The sequence below is a fragment of the Suillus fuscotomentosus genome, assembly GCF_016647785.1.
Source record: "Suillus fuscotomentosus strain FC203 chromosome Unknown F5891scaffold_79, whole genome shotgun sequence".
NCBI lineage: Eukaryota > Fungi > Basidiomycota > Agaricomycetes > Boletales > Suillaceae > Suillus > Suillus fuscotomentosus.
The window spans coordinates 189,861-203,088 of record NW_024539591.1 but is presented as its reverse complement, the minus strand read 5'-3'; the positions used below and the strand labels follow the sequence as shown (position 1 = coordinate 203,088).

At 45.6% G+C, this 13,228-nt stretch overlaps 6 protein-coding genes across 6 annotated transcripts; 4 read left to right on the top strand and 2 right to left on the bottom strand.

The window, feature by feature from the left end:
- Positions 1-486, top strand: F5891DRAFT_926645 (uncharacterized protein; the record flags this gene model as incomplete). The annotated part of the gene is made up of 2 exons (XM_041373883.1): positions 1-339; positions 388-486. Coding segments are annotated over 2 exons (438 nt in total), but the record flags the coding sequence as incomplete, so codon positions are not given.
- Positions 487-1,764: 1,278 nt separating this feature from the next.
- F5891DRAFT_1130930 (uncharacterized protein) lies at positions 1,765-3,469 on the bottom strand (the record flags this gene model as incomplete). The annotated part of the gene is made up of 3 exons (XM_041364592.1): positions 1,765-2,588; positions 2,639-3,100; positions 3,295-3,469. 3 exons carry the CDS (start codon positions 3,467-3,469, stop codon positions 1,765-1,767), a joined length of 1,461 nt encoding a protein of 486 aa, XP_041220104.1.
- Positions 3,470-3,494: 25 nt separating this feature from the next.
- Positions 3,495-4,093, bottom strand: F5891DRAFT_893524 (uncharacterized protein; the record flags this gene model as incomplete). Its single annotated transcript, XM_041373333.1, has 3 exons — positions 3,495-3,673; positions 3,732-3,888; positions 3,941-4,093. Coding segments are annotated over 3 exons (489 nt in total), but the record flags the coding sequence as incomplete, so codon positions are not given.
- A 363-nt stretch (positions 4,094-4,456) lies between these two features.
- On the top strand, positions 4,457-6,948 carry F5891DRAFT_1195223 (uncharacterized protein; the record flags this gene model as incomplete). The annotated part of the gene is made up of 9 exons (XM_041368086.1): positions 4,457-4,732; positions 4,772-4,939; positions 4,994-5,134; positions 5,201-5,244; positions 5,293-5,463; positions 5,519-5,858; positions 5,911-6,039; positions 6,098-6,610; positions 6,670-6,948. 9 exons carry the CDS (start codon positions 4,457-4,459, stop codon positions 6,946-6,948), a joined length of 2,061 nt encoding a protein of 686 aa, XP_041220102.1.
- A 2,905-nt stretch (positions 6,949-9,853) lies between these two features.
- Positions 9,854-11,140, top strand: F5891DRAFT_897860 (uncharacterized protein; the record flags this gene model as incomplete). The annotated part of the gene is made up of 3 exons (XM_041373402.1): positions 9,854-10,117; positions 10,171-10,741; positions 10,800-11,140. Coding segments are annotated over 3 exons (1,176 nt in total), but the record flags the coding sequence as incomplete, so codon positions are not given.
- A 988-nt stretch (positions 11,141-12,128) lies between these two features.
- Positions 12,129-13,176, top strand: F5891DRAFT_961443 (DHS-like NAD/FAD-binding domain-containing protein; the record flags this gene model as incomplete). Its single annotated transcript, XM_041375813.1, has 2 exons — positions 12,129-12,236; positions 12,301-13,176. Coding segments are annotated over 2 exons (984 nt in total), but the record flags the coding sequence as incomplete, so codon positions are not given.
- Positions 13,177-13,228: the final 52 nt, after the last annotated feature.

The following is a 13,228-nucleotide window of genomic DNA, read 5'->3' as shown; positions in this document are numbered from 1 at the left end:
TGTCACGGAGTTACGATCTACTGGCCAGTTAGAGAGCCTTCATTTGTGGAGACTTTCCCAGTTGGTCGTGCATCTGATGGCCCAGGCACACTTCCTTTTGATATCGACACTCGTGGTGCTATTTCTTGTGCTTATTCAAAATACTGTGAACGGAATGCAACACCGGGATCCCTTTGCACAGAATGCGTTGGCATAGTCTCATTCCTTGAACATCTTGTCTTAGTCACACGGGATATCAAACTATGCACTCACTGCCGTTATCGAAACCATTTTGACATGGTTCAAGTAGTGCGTCAGTGTGCTGAAGATGTCAACCGCTTGAAGCTCCAGGTTTGTCTTGTCACTTGCAAGAAACCTTAACTGATAAACTTCAGGGACTCAATGAAGCATGAACGTGTCACCCATGTCCTCACACGCTTGGATGACTACCAGTCATTAATCATTGCATTGTCTGAAAATGACATTCCTCGCATAAAGCACATCCTATTATCGCCAACTTGCCAAGGCCATTTTAAATATGACAGGGCTAACCTCTCTTACACCCATCATGGATTTGAGTTTGAGCTGGGTGTCGAAGAAAGTGTCTACTTGTATACTCTTCCTGCACCTTCTCCGGTTCACCTCATCCTTTTCTTTTAATGAAAATGTCGCCCGGTGTCTTGATGGGACGCCGTCACTTCTTGAGCCTGAAGTAGATTCTAATCATATGGTGTCCACAAGCAATTTCCCATCCCCTCATCTTGCCCCAGCTTCTATTCCCCAACTGTAACAGTTCATTGGCTCGTACAAGACAGCCGAACTCATTGTTCCTGCTGTCCGGTGAGGAGCATTCATCTGAACGGCGGAGGTCTGACAGAGGATGGTGTCTCTCCACCCGCTTGACTGTCCATGTAGTTATTCTGGGATGCACCTCCCGCGCTCTTATTGGAAACACTGCACAGGCGTGTGCCTCGCTCAGTCTATTTGTGAGTGATGCCAACCAAAGACATCTTAATGGCCCCCACTGTTGTAAGTCATTGTAGCTCTCTACTTGCAACGCTCAGGAACCTTGATTTCCATGATACAGGAATTCTATGAGTAGGTGGGCAGTGTTCCGTCGTCCTTCACGGAGCTCAGTGTATTCAAGCTCTTTGAGATGAGCTGGGGATCTCAAGCAAAGCAAAATGACAGCACAAAGAGGGTTTTGCAATCAGTGCCCCTTCAAGCCAGGAATCATCTTGAGGATGGCCCGCTTTTTGGTTCATAAATCTTCTTTGCATGTCAATCTTACTTACATAAACACTCACTTCTCCTGTATACTTTTCATTTTCATGATCCGATAATGGATTCCACATCACAACGCTTTGGGATTCTAATCATTAACACATCCCTCAAAAATAATCTGCTTCTTTGTCATGTTCCGTGTCTGCTTGACTTCTCCTCTCTCTCATCGTGCCTGGCTTTCTCCTAATTAGCGGAATGGTCATCCATACATGGGCCTGGAGTGGCCTTTGACTGGGCATTAAGCATAATACGTGTAGGCTGTTGACCACAAACAAACTTACGCAACCATCTCATTGCTAGTCAGCGAGTATCATGCTTAATTTTGATACTATAGCCCGTGTTTGTGACCAGGTGGCAGTGCCAGATTTCATGATCCCGGATCCCCTCATTGTTCCATACTCATTGCTTCGTGAGTTTTCATAAAGCATACTAGTTTGTATAACGTTTGTATGTTCACCATGTGGTATGGGAGCTACCCGGATATTATCTATAGTACGCTACTCAAACTCGAAGCAACATGGCGTGCAACATCTGAATATCATGTTCAGCCAGGATCAACTGTCCGTCTTCTGCTCCAGCAGGCCTCCATAGACGTTTTCCTCGATATACGTTGATTGGGTATCGGATTTCGCCTATTATCCCGGACCAGTCGAAATCCACAAGTTTGAATCCAGGGCTGCAATCCTTTTTTACCATAACGTTTGTATTTCGAATGTCTCCATGAACATAATTTTCTTGGTGAAGAGACTGGAGTCCCGCAGTGAGCGCGTCGTGATGCGGGTAAGGAACGGAAAGTTCCCCAAGACAACAGTAATCATCTGTGATAATCTCCATCACAACCATGTACCAGCCGCCCGGTAGGTGTTCAAAGCCGTAGAGTACTGGAGCGAAGCCGCCGGAAGCACATCGTTGATGTACTTCCTTAGAGTAACGACGGACGAACTTGATGCAGAGCATCTTGTCGTCGGTTGTCTTGGCGGAAAAGAGCAGCTTGGTGGTATCCATTTGATGGCAGTACGTGAAACGACACGTCGACGATGTCTCGATGCAAGTATAAGAATACGGGTATGGGAAACTGGGATCTGGAAATTCCGAGTCCAGAAATTTAAGGTGTGGATCAGTAGAAGGAGACGTAGTGTTTGATGACATGCGTTCGTAGCATTCCGATAGAGACAGAAGAGCTTTCCTAAGCGCACCAACGTGCCGCGCGATCATCACACGCATTTTGGTATCGGTGTAGTGATGGAACAGAGGTAAAGCAGTCGAAATTACCTGCATGTTCGGACGCGTACTCCAAACAGCGGCTGAAAAATCGATGTGTGACCCTTTAAATTGTGATCAGTGCATCACAAGTTGTGGAATACTAGAAACCTACCAAAGAGTGTGATTGCTATACAGGGAAACCTAAATGCAGGCTTCTCCTTCGAGAAAGAGGTCGTGGAATGTATATAATATGAAAGGACTTGCATGTGGGGTTCGGCCTTCGTGGACCCTATCTCGTTCTTGACTTCGGCAATTGCATAGCGGAAGCCTTTGTACTGCACATCACCGTCGGTGGTGTAGTTGCTGCCGTCGATTGTCGTGGCCCTTAGGTCGATGTCGTGCTGCCGCAGGAGTTCACGGAATTTGGAAGCTCGTCCCGTCTCGTCTGTGAAGAAGCCAGACATAGTCGCCGACAGTGCCATGACCAGCTTATTATCGTCTGGCGTTGGTTCGTGATTTTCACAGTCGTCCATGAATGCACCGAAGATTGGATGAAGAAGCGTGCTGGGTATAGTGTGTGCAGCCGAAGGGGGTCGATCCCAGTGGATGGTGAGGTCCGGGTCTTTCTGTATGCCTTTGAATTCAGAAGGTTTCCCCTGACTGGAAGGAGCGTTCTGAGGAAATTTTCGGCTATACTCCGAACGAAGTTGCTGCGTCCTATTCAGGAGTGTAGAAGGCGACAGTTGCAAATGAGTACGGGAGCTATCTGGGAGGCGAGGCAGCGTCGGCCCATCTGCCGTGTCAGAGTGATATCAACAGGTAGCTTACCAGCGGGTAGTGGTTGGATAACAATATGCAGGTCCTCACGTTGAGGAGGACTGTCAAAAACCTTGAGCATTCCATCTACGGGTGACAATGGCTTATCGCGATGTGGTTCCAGGCTCTCAAGAGTATGCTTGAGCGCGTCGCTGAAAGGCAGGTTGACCTTCCAAAGTCTCAGCATAAGATCAGATTACAAGTACCAGATCACTCACCTTCCATAACTTGAGACTGTCAGCATCAACATGGTCAAAATATCGCTTCTTCTTATCCTTGATCATATCTTTGAGGTCACCAACAGTGCGCGTCTGCGCAATGTTGATTGGGAAAATATGGCTTGGGTCATCGCCCAAGACAATGCAGTTGAGGTGGAGTGGTTCAGACGACACTAAGTCAGACCGCGATCAGTAAGGAGGAAAGGGTGGCAATATCGAAAGACAACTCACCGGCAGGTGGGGCCCGGATAACAACATGCAGAGATTCATCCTCAGGTATCTCAGAAAAAACTTTTTGCAATTTCTTCACAGGTGATAAGGATTTCGTTTGGTCAAGTGTAAGATTGTTAAGATTGTGCTCGATTGTATCGTCAACAGGCAGGTCGACCTGCCAAAATATCATATTATCAAAATCCAATCGCAGGCATCAGATCACTCACCTTCCATAGCTGGAGACTGTCTGCATCCACGCCGCTAAATGCATGCTTTTTCTCTTCTTTGATAGCCTTTCTCAGGTGACCAACAGTCTGCGTCCGCTCAATGTCGACTGGGAAAATATGGCGTGAGTTGCGGCCAAAGACAATGCAGTTGAGTCTGTACATCTGACGTTGAGAACAAGAGTAATAGTGTCTCGATCGGTAACTGTAGTGAGTGTGCTCACTGCTGCAGCAACAATGCGCTAATTGAAGAAGCCACAGCAGGCCCCCGGAAGCTCCCTATAATGTTCGGCCGAAAATTTGCCTATTTGAGGCCAAAATTTTGCGTTTTCCTTGTCCGTTTTTGCCTATTTGACGCCTTGGGAAGACACTCCAGGGCTCCAAACATGCCAATGTCTGTCCGAATCTTGCCTATTCTAGGCCTCCAGCCAACCTTCAGGGCAGGCTTTTTCAACTGTTGCCATGTGAATCTGTATGATCAATGAGCGCTGAGCGCCAACCATCTCTAAGCTTTCTATTATGTCACTCGGCGAAAATCTACATCGTGAGGTCCGTTCTGTGCGGAACATCGAAGTTCATTACTGCGATCTCTTCCCATTACTCAACCCCGGTCGCAAATTGCCTAGTCCCATACTCGATGCTTTCGGGGCAATCATCCAGGATGTTCCCTGCGAGCAGTTTCATGCTGCTGATGACAACACATTGGTGTTGTCGTCCTGGATTCCTGCTCTTGCAACTGGTGGGGCTACACCTACTCGAGCTGAAGGATCTATAGTCGAACATGTCCAAGCGGCTGTGAGTGTTGAAAAATAAGCATGACTCAATGAAACCCAGTGTGGAAATATTCCCCTCGACGATGCACTACAACGGGCACAGTGGATGATGCCCCTATGCGGCAGTTGCCCTTCTCACTGGGTCCTTGGTGTCATCGACTTCGAACGGAAGATATGGGGGATATATGATAGTATTCCTGAGCTCGAGTCAGCAAAATGGGCGCAACCAGTAAGAAACACACTGATCTTCCTAACAATGGTCCCCAAACATGTGCCTGCATAGTTATTTGAAGCTACCATTTATGCCGTCTCAGCACTTTCTGTTACGCACAAAGTCAATCTCAGAGATGGCAGTTGGACGATTGAGATATATTCACCTGACGTCAATGAACGACAACACGACTCTTGGTCGTGTAAGATCTTTGTGATGATGGCAATGAGTGCATTTAAATAACAATTGGACTTCAAAAATACCGGGGATGACATAAAGGACAACATGCGATCACGCGCATTAAACATGCTACTCAAACTTCTGTGAGTCACTTGTCATAAGACGTTGATCAGAATCTTATAGTCTTGAAGGGTATCTCGCACGGGACCCGCTGCATCTAATGATTATTCCTCTGACGACGACGACGACGACGTCACTTGCCTGGATCAGCAACCTACTGCCTTGCCTGATGCAATTCCTGTCTTGTCAGATGTGATAACGGAATCAAAGTCAGTGCCGAAAAAGCTTGTCAGTGCACCACTGTAAGTGAAGGTCTCTGAAACGCACAAATGACCCTGAGGTGTCCGTGTTTTCCAGTAAAAGAAAAGATAAAGGTGTCAACTCAGACCCCGATGACACCGACGATGAAAAGAGGAGAATCAAAAAGTCAAAAGCTGTCCAGCAGAAAGATAATACCCTGCCGCACCTGTCAGCATCACAACGGCGCAATGTCTTGATCAAGGATCAGTGGGTACGTCAAGCAGAACCTAAGCGTGTTCAGTGCAATGGGTGTACGAGGTGGATTGTGCTTCGCTCTGAAGATAACCGTCAATATGAGTTACATAACTGGGAGGTTCACCGTGAAAAATGTCCTCACATTACTGGCATGCAAAACAAACGAAAGGTCACAACAAAGTCATCGAAATCCAAACCTCAGGTGAGGCACTGTAAACATGCACTAATTTGCCATCTGACGTGCAATACAACAGTCTACAGGAATGCGATTATTGCTAGATTTCTTCAGCAACGCAGCTATGACCAGGACAGTCCAGAACAATGGCTCACAGCAAAGTAAGACCGACAACACAACAAAGTATGCGACTATCAAGGTCAAGAGTGTGAGTGTATTGCAAGAATGATGGTGGCCTTTGAGACTTACCTAGGATATAATCCCAGACCCCTTCAATTGCGAGAATATTTCCCAAGCTTGAAACAACACGAAATACGGCAGTGTCATCACCCGGCCTGACCCGTCACCTGAGGCTCCTACAGTGCCCTGTCAACACCTCGCTGGGCCAAAGTACACGGAATACATACTGCGTCCCCAAACACGGCTCAGGAATTTCCTACAAACTGCGAACCCGGATTAGCCGACAACTCTTCATGTACAAACCATTCCCAGTTGTTAAAGATTTCATGTGCAAAAAAGAGTTGCAACGAGCCGTCCTAGATCCGGAGAGTGTTCCATGGGAAGCAGACTGCAATGTGAAGGAGAAAGACTGGACAAATGATGAACAGAAGAAGCTGGATGAGAGTTTGTTGGCTTGGGCACGATGGGAAGTTGATTATGTCAATGGTTATGTTCGCTCGTCTCAGTGCAAACAGCGGACCTTGAACAAGAGTGGAATATGTGATGTGTGCGAAAGACTGGCACACAGTGATCAAGCATTCAAGCATGCTATCCAACGGGTGTGTAGAGCCAGCTGCGTGTGTGTCTGTTGTATGACTTGACATGGCCGTATGAGCAGAAGACACAGGAATCGGAGTTGCCAGAAGAGGAACAACACGAGCTTCTGCTGGCACAGGAGAAGTATACTACCCCTAACACACTCCGTACCACCAATGGCCGTATCTTGCAAGACAAGCTCAAGGACCTTGTGGTATTCAAGATATTCAAGATAATCGAGCGTGGAAGTCCTGTTGAATGTTTCGTTGAGCTTTTTGAGGTAGCACAGAGTGGGAAACTTGCAGACCACAAGACATTCAAAGAATTATGTGACGTGTTTCAAATCACAGAAATTGCTTAACTCAGATGTTACCCGATTTAGACTGTTGTGCGCCACAGCGCTTGACAAGTCACTGTCAGGTCATGTCGCCGACATTCCAACCTGATACAGATGCCTCACAATGACGTGCGTCTGCGATGCGTTTGTATCTACATGATATATGCAATACATTGTCGACGAGATCTACGTACGCTCGATTTTCTCTAAGTCCTTTGTTTGGTACCCTTTGCCCCTTCACCACTTTTGCGCAAAGTGTTGGGGTTGTGCTCACCCCCAATAAGTTGAACTCGAGCAGCTCTTCAACCGGTACTTACCCACTGCTCTTCCCACCGCCATGGCCACCCTTGAGGCTATTGGTAATAGTTTATGACCTGAATTTCTGTTCAAGGTAACACAGTAGCTCTGTCCCTTCTCGTACAGTGTACTTACTATCTCTCCACAGTGTATCCGCATTTGATACCTAAAGGTGAGTATATGCGCATTGCTTCTATTCTAACGCCTCACTGCAGCCTCAGTGATGTCACCCCAAAACCATGCATGGATCTCCGTCATCACTGGAGTTCGCCATAGGTCGTGAGGGAGTTGAAAGGGACCAATGCTGGTGACATCGAGACTCAAGGTATGTTTTAACTTTTTATCATTTTTCTATATTCTTACTGCAAAGCATCTTGCACTCCTGTAGTTACCATCTCTTGCGCCTGCTCGTTCTCTCGTGAACTGATCGATGTCTACAGATCCATACTTCTGGTCTCCCGCGCCCGTTCTCTAACTCTTTCGCTTGTGCTCGCTCTCTTGCGCCCATTTTCTCACGCTTGCTCTCTCATACCTGTTCTCTTATACCTGTTATCTCGTGCCCGTTCTCTCATGTTAACTCTCTCCCACCTGTTCTCTCATGCTGCGCCCCATCTCTCATGCCCTCCTACTTCTCGATGTTGCTTGGTATTGAGAGCATCAACCGCGGCACCACAACGAGTGCCCGCCACATCACCTGCATCTTTCCGTACTCCTAACCACTGCCATTCACCACTTCCACCATGGCGCAAACGCTTGCGGGTGGGGCTTTGGACCATATTTTTTTCTCGCGTGGACTGCTCATTATCTCTCACTTCCAAGTGCTCATGTTTTTTCTTTCTCGTCTACTACAACAACTCAGATCCTGGCCAAGTTGCCGAGGAGTTCCTGGTGGCAGCACGTGCTATGGCACGTTGTGTCGATCTGTTTTGCAATGTAGAGAAACTCTTAAGGGTGGGTTTCCTCCTGCAGCAAGAGCGGGTTGCAGAGAATGGAGAACTTGAAGAGCTTGAGGCTGAGCACGAGTCCCGCTGCTCCCGCAAGAAAAGGCTTGCGAGTCTGTAAGTCCCATCTTTTTAGTTTCTTCTACGCTACACTCAAATTTGCCGTTTTTTAGTTCGACCAATACCCTCGATCGGTACAAGCGCAACTATCAGCAGTTGCTTCATTTGACTCCGGGACTCCGATCAATTATTGCCGATAGCGGAAAGTCTAAGGAGCTCACTCAGATCGCACGAAAGGTGAGTATATGCTAGTTATATGCGCAACTCCATTTCGAAATTGGACTTTGCCTTGTTGCACTCATATTCTTGCACTGGAACGTTCGGTGTTGTGCTCTCGTTACATTGTTTTTGCTTTAAATACCTTTATCATTTGTTCACCGTTTCACTGATGGTGCGATTCAGATGTTCAAATGCGAGAGAGTTGAAAGACCATGTTCCTGGGATCAAACACTGACTCGGAATCCGGATATGTTGCGAGTTGTTGACAGCTCAGCGTTCAACGTTCACCAAAGACCCTGGCTGATTCCCATTGCACCGGACCCTACACTCTACTTCAGCGATGTTGGGTATGTTATTTATTTTTTCATGTCCCCTTGACAAAATAGCAATCGCCTCACGGCAAAGTTCACTTTCCGGTCCTGCGTCACTACATCAAGTCGGACTATGAAGAGACCACAATTTTACGAGGTCAAGTGGACACCCTGCGATCGAGTTTACCGCCCCCTGTTACTCGTCTGAAAACTTTCAGCTCCCTGGGATTGCGTTACTTCAATGTACGAGCAATTGCTCCTTCAAGACCCTGAGGAGCCTGTCTTTGTTACTAATGCCTGTTCACTTACAATAGCGCTGACGTGGCTGTTGATTATCATCTTGCCTCCACGGCCAAACCTGCGTGTGCTGCTCGATGCTCCAAATATCGATGTACGTTGTTGGTGTCCTCATTGTTCAATTTTTAACTCATTCACTGTACTGCTGCCACAACACTCTGGCTTCCTCGTTTGCCTGGCCAAACCAAACGAAGTCTACTATGAAAAATCATCGAAATACTTATATCATCTGTAGATATCCTGCTGGCGCAGCAGGTTCCTCACATTGTAGCGCCTTACAATACTTTGTACTCTCATGATGACAATCAATATCTGACTTAAACTGAATATCTCTGTGTGATTTACAATGTCTGAATAATCTAATTGAGATAATAATCTATTTGCCTGGAACACGTCTTACATGCTCTGTCCATTGGACATTTCAGGTTCCAAGTCTGCTCAGACATACTAGACCCTAACCCTGACATTGTTGACAGTGTTGACACCGCAGATATACCTATGTATGGTAGTATCTAGGCTGAGCAATTTTTGTGAGTCGCTTGCAGACCGCTTCGGCCGCACCAACTCCACCAACCCCAACTTAAAGTATGGCATTCGATATTCGGAAGCATACCTGAACTTCATGGTCTTGATGCGTTCTCACGGTGGAAACTCCACGCCAGTATGGCATTCTTACTTCGCAGTTAGGTGGGCCATCACCCCGTCACTTAAGGTATGTTGTTATGTGGTCCTGGGAGAGAGTCCGAGTTTTCTGATTATCTTGACAGGACTCTTGTTGCCAAGTCATCTGATACCCTACAAAATCCAAGTCTGATCTTCGAGAATATTGCTCGAGTGAGACGACTCATGGATGCAGTGGGTTACAAGGGTCCAATAGCAGTCGCTGGTGACTGCACGAAAGTTCATCCACGGTTAGCATATTCAACCGATTTTGGAGGGCATATTCTCGGCTCGACTCTCCCTTTGGATGAATGTCAGGTTGACGAAATTGAAGACATCGAGAATACTATCAATAGTATTCACAAGGCTAAGGCTGAAGCAATGCAAGTACGTGCTATACTTGCCAAGGTGAACTTCTCCCGCTCCTACTCTACTATCATTTACCTTCTAACAAGTTTCAGATTCCGCTTCCGCAGTACCCACCACAAGTAGTTGCCCTTCTGCCCACCACAGGCAAAGATGATGCTTGTGGTATTCATGAACAGCTCATGTCACTTCTGCACATGGCTGCACGCCTTGAGATACATATTATTTCATTTGCTGGTGATGGTGCAGCCTCCGAGCTTCTCTCCCAATGCATGATGGACCATGAAGCTTCAGTAACAGAACCTTTCACATACTCTTATCCATTGTACGGAATTCATCTACAGGCACCAGTTCTCAAAACCGGTCCTCTCATTTCTATCATGGATCCACCCCACGCACGAAAAACTTGCCGCAATCAACCACAACATGGTACTCATACTGCAAGCCTTGGAGTCAGGTTCCTCGTGAACAAGTCACTCGTTGACTTACAAAAGACAGGAGTGTCTGGTTTGGTGACACGGGATGTGGTGGACGTTGATAAAAAAGACGATGGTGCTGCTCGGCGAATTTTCCATGCGACTGCATTGTTGGCTGCTGTGGAAGAAGGACAACAGTGCACAATACGAGATAGTTTTGAGGGTATATTTGTGTACCTCTTTGTGTTTGGTCGGTGATGTAGTTGTGATGTCATATCTCGTCTTGTCTACTAACAAAGCAATGTTAGGTCTTCTCTTTGACGCGTGGATCAGCCGTGAAATGGACATCCAAGACCATGTTCTATGTGCACTGCGAGCACGTTTCTTCCTCCACATCTGGAAAGAACATATCTCAGCACTATCCAAAGCCTATCCTGATCTATATTCGACATCTCGCTCATTCATTTCCAGTCCTTCATTCCATATCTTCAACCACTTGTGTGATACTCTTGTCTTGCTGGCATTGATCTTCACCAAGGAGTATCCTGACCAGCCATTTTGTCCTTGGCTTCTTGGCACCGAATTTGTTGAACACTTCTTTGGTCTTGCACGCATGCTTTCACCAGACTTCGCATATGCAGAGCTTGTCAAGAGGAATATTAAAGAGGTAGCTGTGAGTTTGTTGGAGTTCATACCTATTGCAATTACAATGATTGCAACTGGATCAAGTTCTGAGGTGTGAGTTAGAAAATTCAGTCATCTTCAAATCAAGGACATCATGATGCTGGAATATCCATCTGACTCATTCAACTCATCTGATCCACTTGCATGTGTAATGCACATCTCATGGTCACAACATACTACCACATGACTCACTGCACCACTGTAACCATGGCTACTGCTGGTACCCAGCTGGCATAAGTAAAACACTCTCCTGGTATACTGTTCAATCCCAGGAGTCTTTTTAGAATCAAGAGATGAGGTGGAGGACCCATTGTAGTATTATTTCAATTATGAACACTTCAGAGGTCTAAAAATATGAAATATATAACATTTAATGATATTAAGTGGTATAGTGAAAGAATTACAAAAACAATTGAGTGTGCTGTGTGCAACAGGAAGCACAAAGGTTTTGGCAACGCATGCAGTGACTGCATATACATGCTTACTTATTTTGGTTATCATTTAACACATCACTGTCATATCAGGTATGTAGGAACTGCACATAATGCTAAGTCAGCATGAGCTGGATGTCTGGATATTCCGAATCAAGATATTCTGTTTAAAAATCAAGCTCATTTTAGCTCAAGTCCACATCAAACTGACTTTCACAGCAAATGATGATTCATAAGAAATATATTATATCTATCTATTAACTGTGAGAGTCAGGTGATTTTGTTGATTATTGTGGCTTGCATTGCTTGAGCTATATCAATTTTTCAAGCCTGTCCTCATTACAGTGCTCGAAGTTCAGATATACCATGGTAGTGCAAATTCCTTTAGATTATAAAACTTCATCAGAAGCTATTTCAGCAGTCATTTCCTCAATCTTAGAGGCTAGAAATCTGATTGTTATATGTGGTATGTCTCTCACATGTATAATATTGAAGAATCTATCCTGAATCACAAGGAATGCAGGAGCAGGAGTTTCAGTATCAGCAGGAATTCCTGATTTCCGTTCTTCACAAGGGCTGTTTACCACTGGAGTACTGAGTAAGGATTTGCTGGATGCAAATGTTTGGAAGGTGCCTTTTCTGTAGTTTGCTCATCATTGTCATCTAACTATTGATTTCATAATATTTGACTCAGACAACCACAAAGGCTTCTTCTTTATGCAAAATATTGGCAAAAATGCATCAAGAATGTTCTCAAGCATCTCCAACTCCTTTTCATGTGGCTCTCAAAATGTTGGATAAAAAAGGTGGTCTGCTCCGGGTCTACACACAAAACATAGACCTTCTGGAATCAAAGGCAGGCCTATCATTTGGAATGCCTAAGATGCACAGTCCTCAAGATATGCCCAGATGCATTCCCTTGCATGGTACATTGGAGACACTGGCATGTATCAAGTGCTGCTACCAGTCACCATTGCACTTACATGTTTCAACTCTGGTCACTGGCTGCTTACCACTATGTCCAGCCTGTGAGCAGGTTGAGCATGAGAGAAGAATCATCCACAAGCGTCCCCGTGCATCAGGAATATTAATTCCAACAATAGTTCTCTATGGTCAGCCACATCCAGCTGCAGATCATCTGGCACAAGCCATCATGAGAGATGCAAATGGTGATTCTAGAAAAGTAAAACCAGATGTTTTACTGGTTGCTGGCACCAGCCTCAAGATTCCAGGTATCATTGCTGCAGTACACAAGTTTGCTCAAGCAGTCTCTCAGGAGTCCAGAGGTGGATGCAGATCCATCTATCTAGATCAGAAACCACTCTCATCAAAATGGGATGATATTTTTGATACTTGGGTGTCAGGTGACCTGCAGATTTTTGCTCAACATTTAATAAGATCCTTCAGCCATCAGTTTGACCATTCCATAGATGATGCTATTTTCTCTAAAGACTCCACAACTATATCTATCTTGGTGCAAGATCTTCCATCTGAAGCCATATTCTTCTTAAAAGGCAAGGATTATATTTTTCTAGATATAGATCATCCATTTTACATACCTGAGATCTAGATCTTGCTTAGTTTTTTTGATGTCCAAGAGCATACCGACTAAGACAATTTTT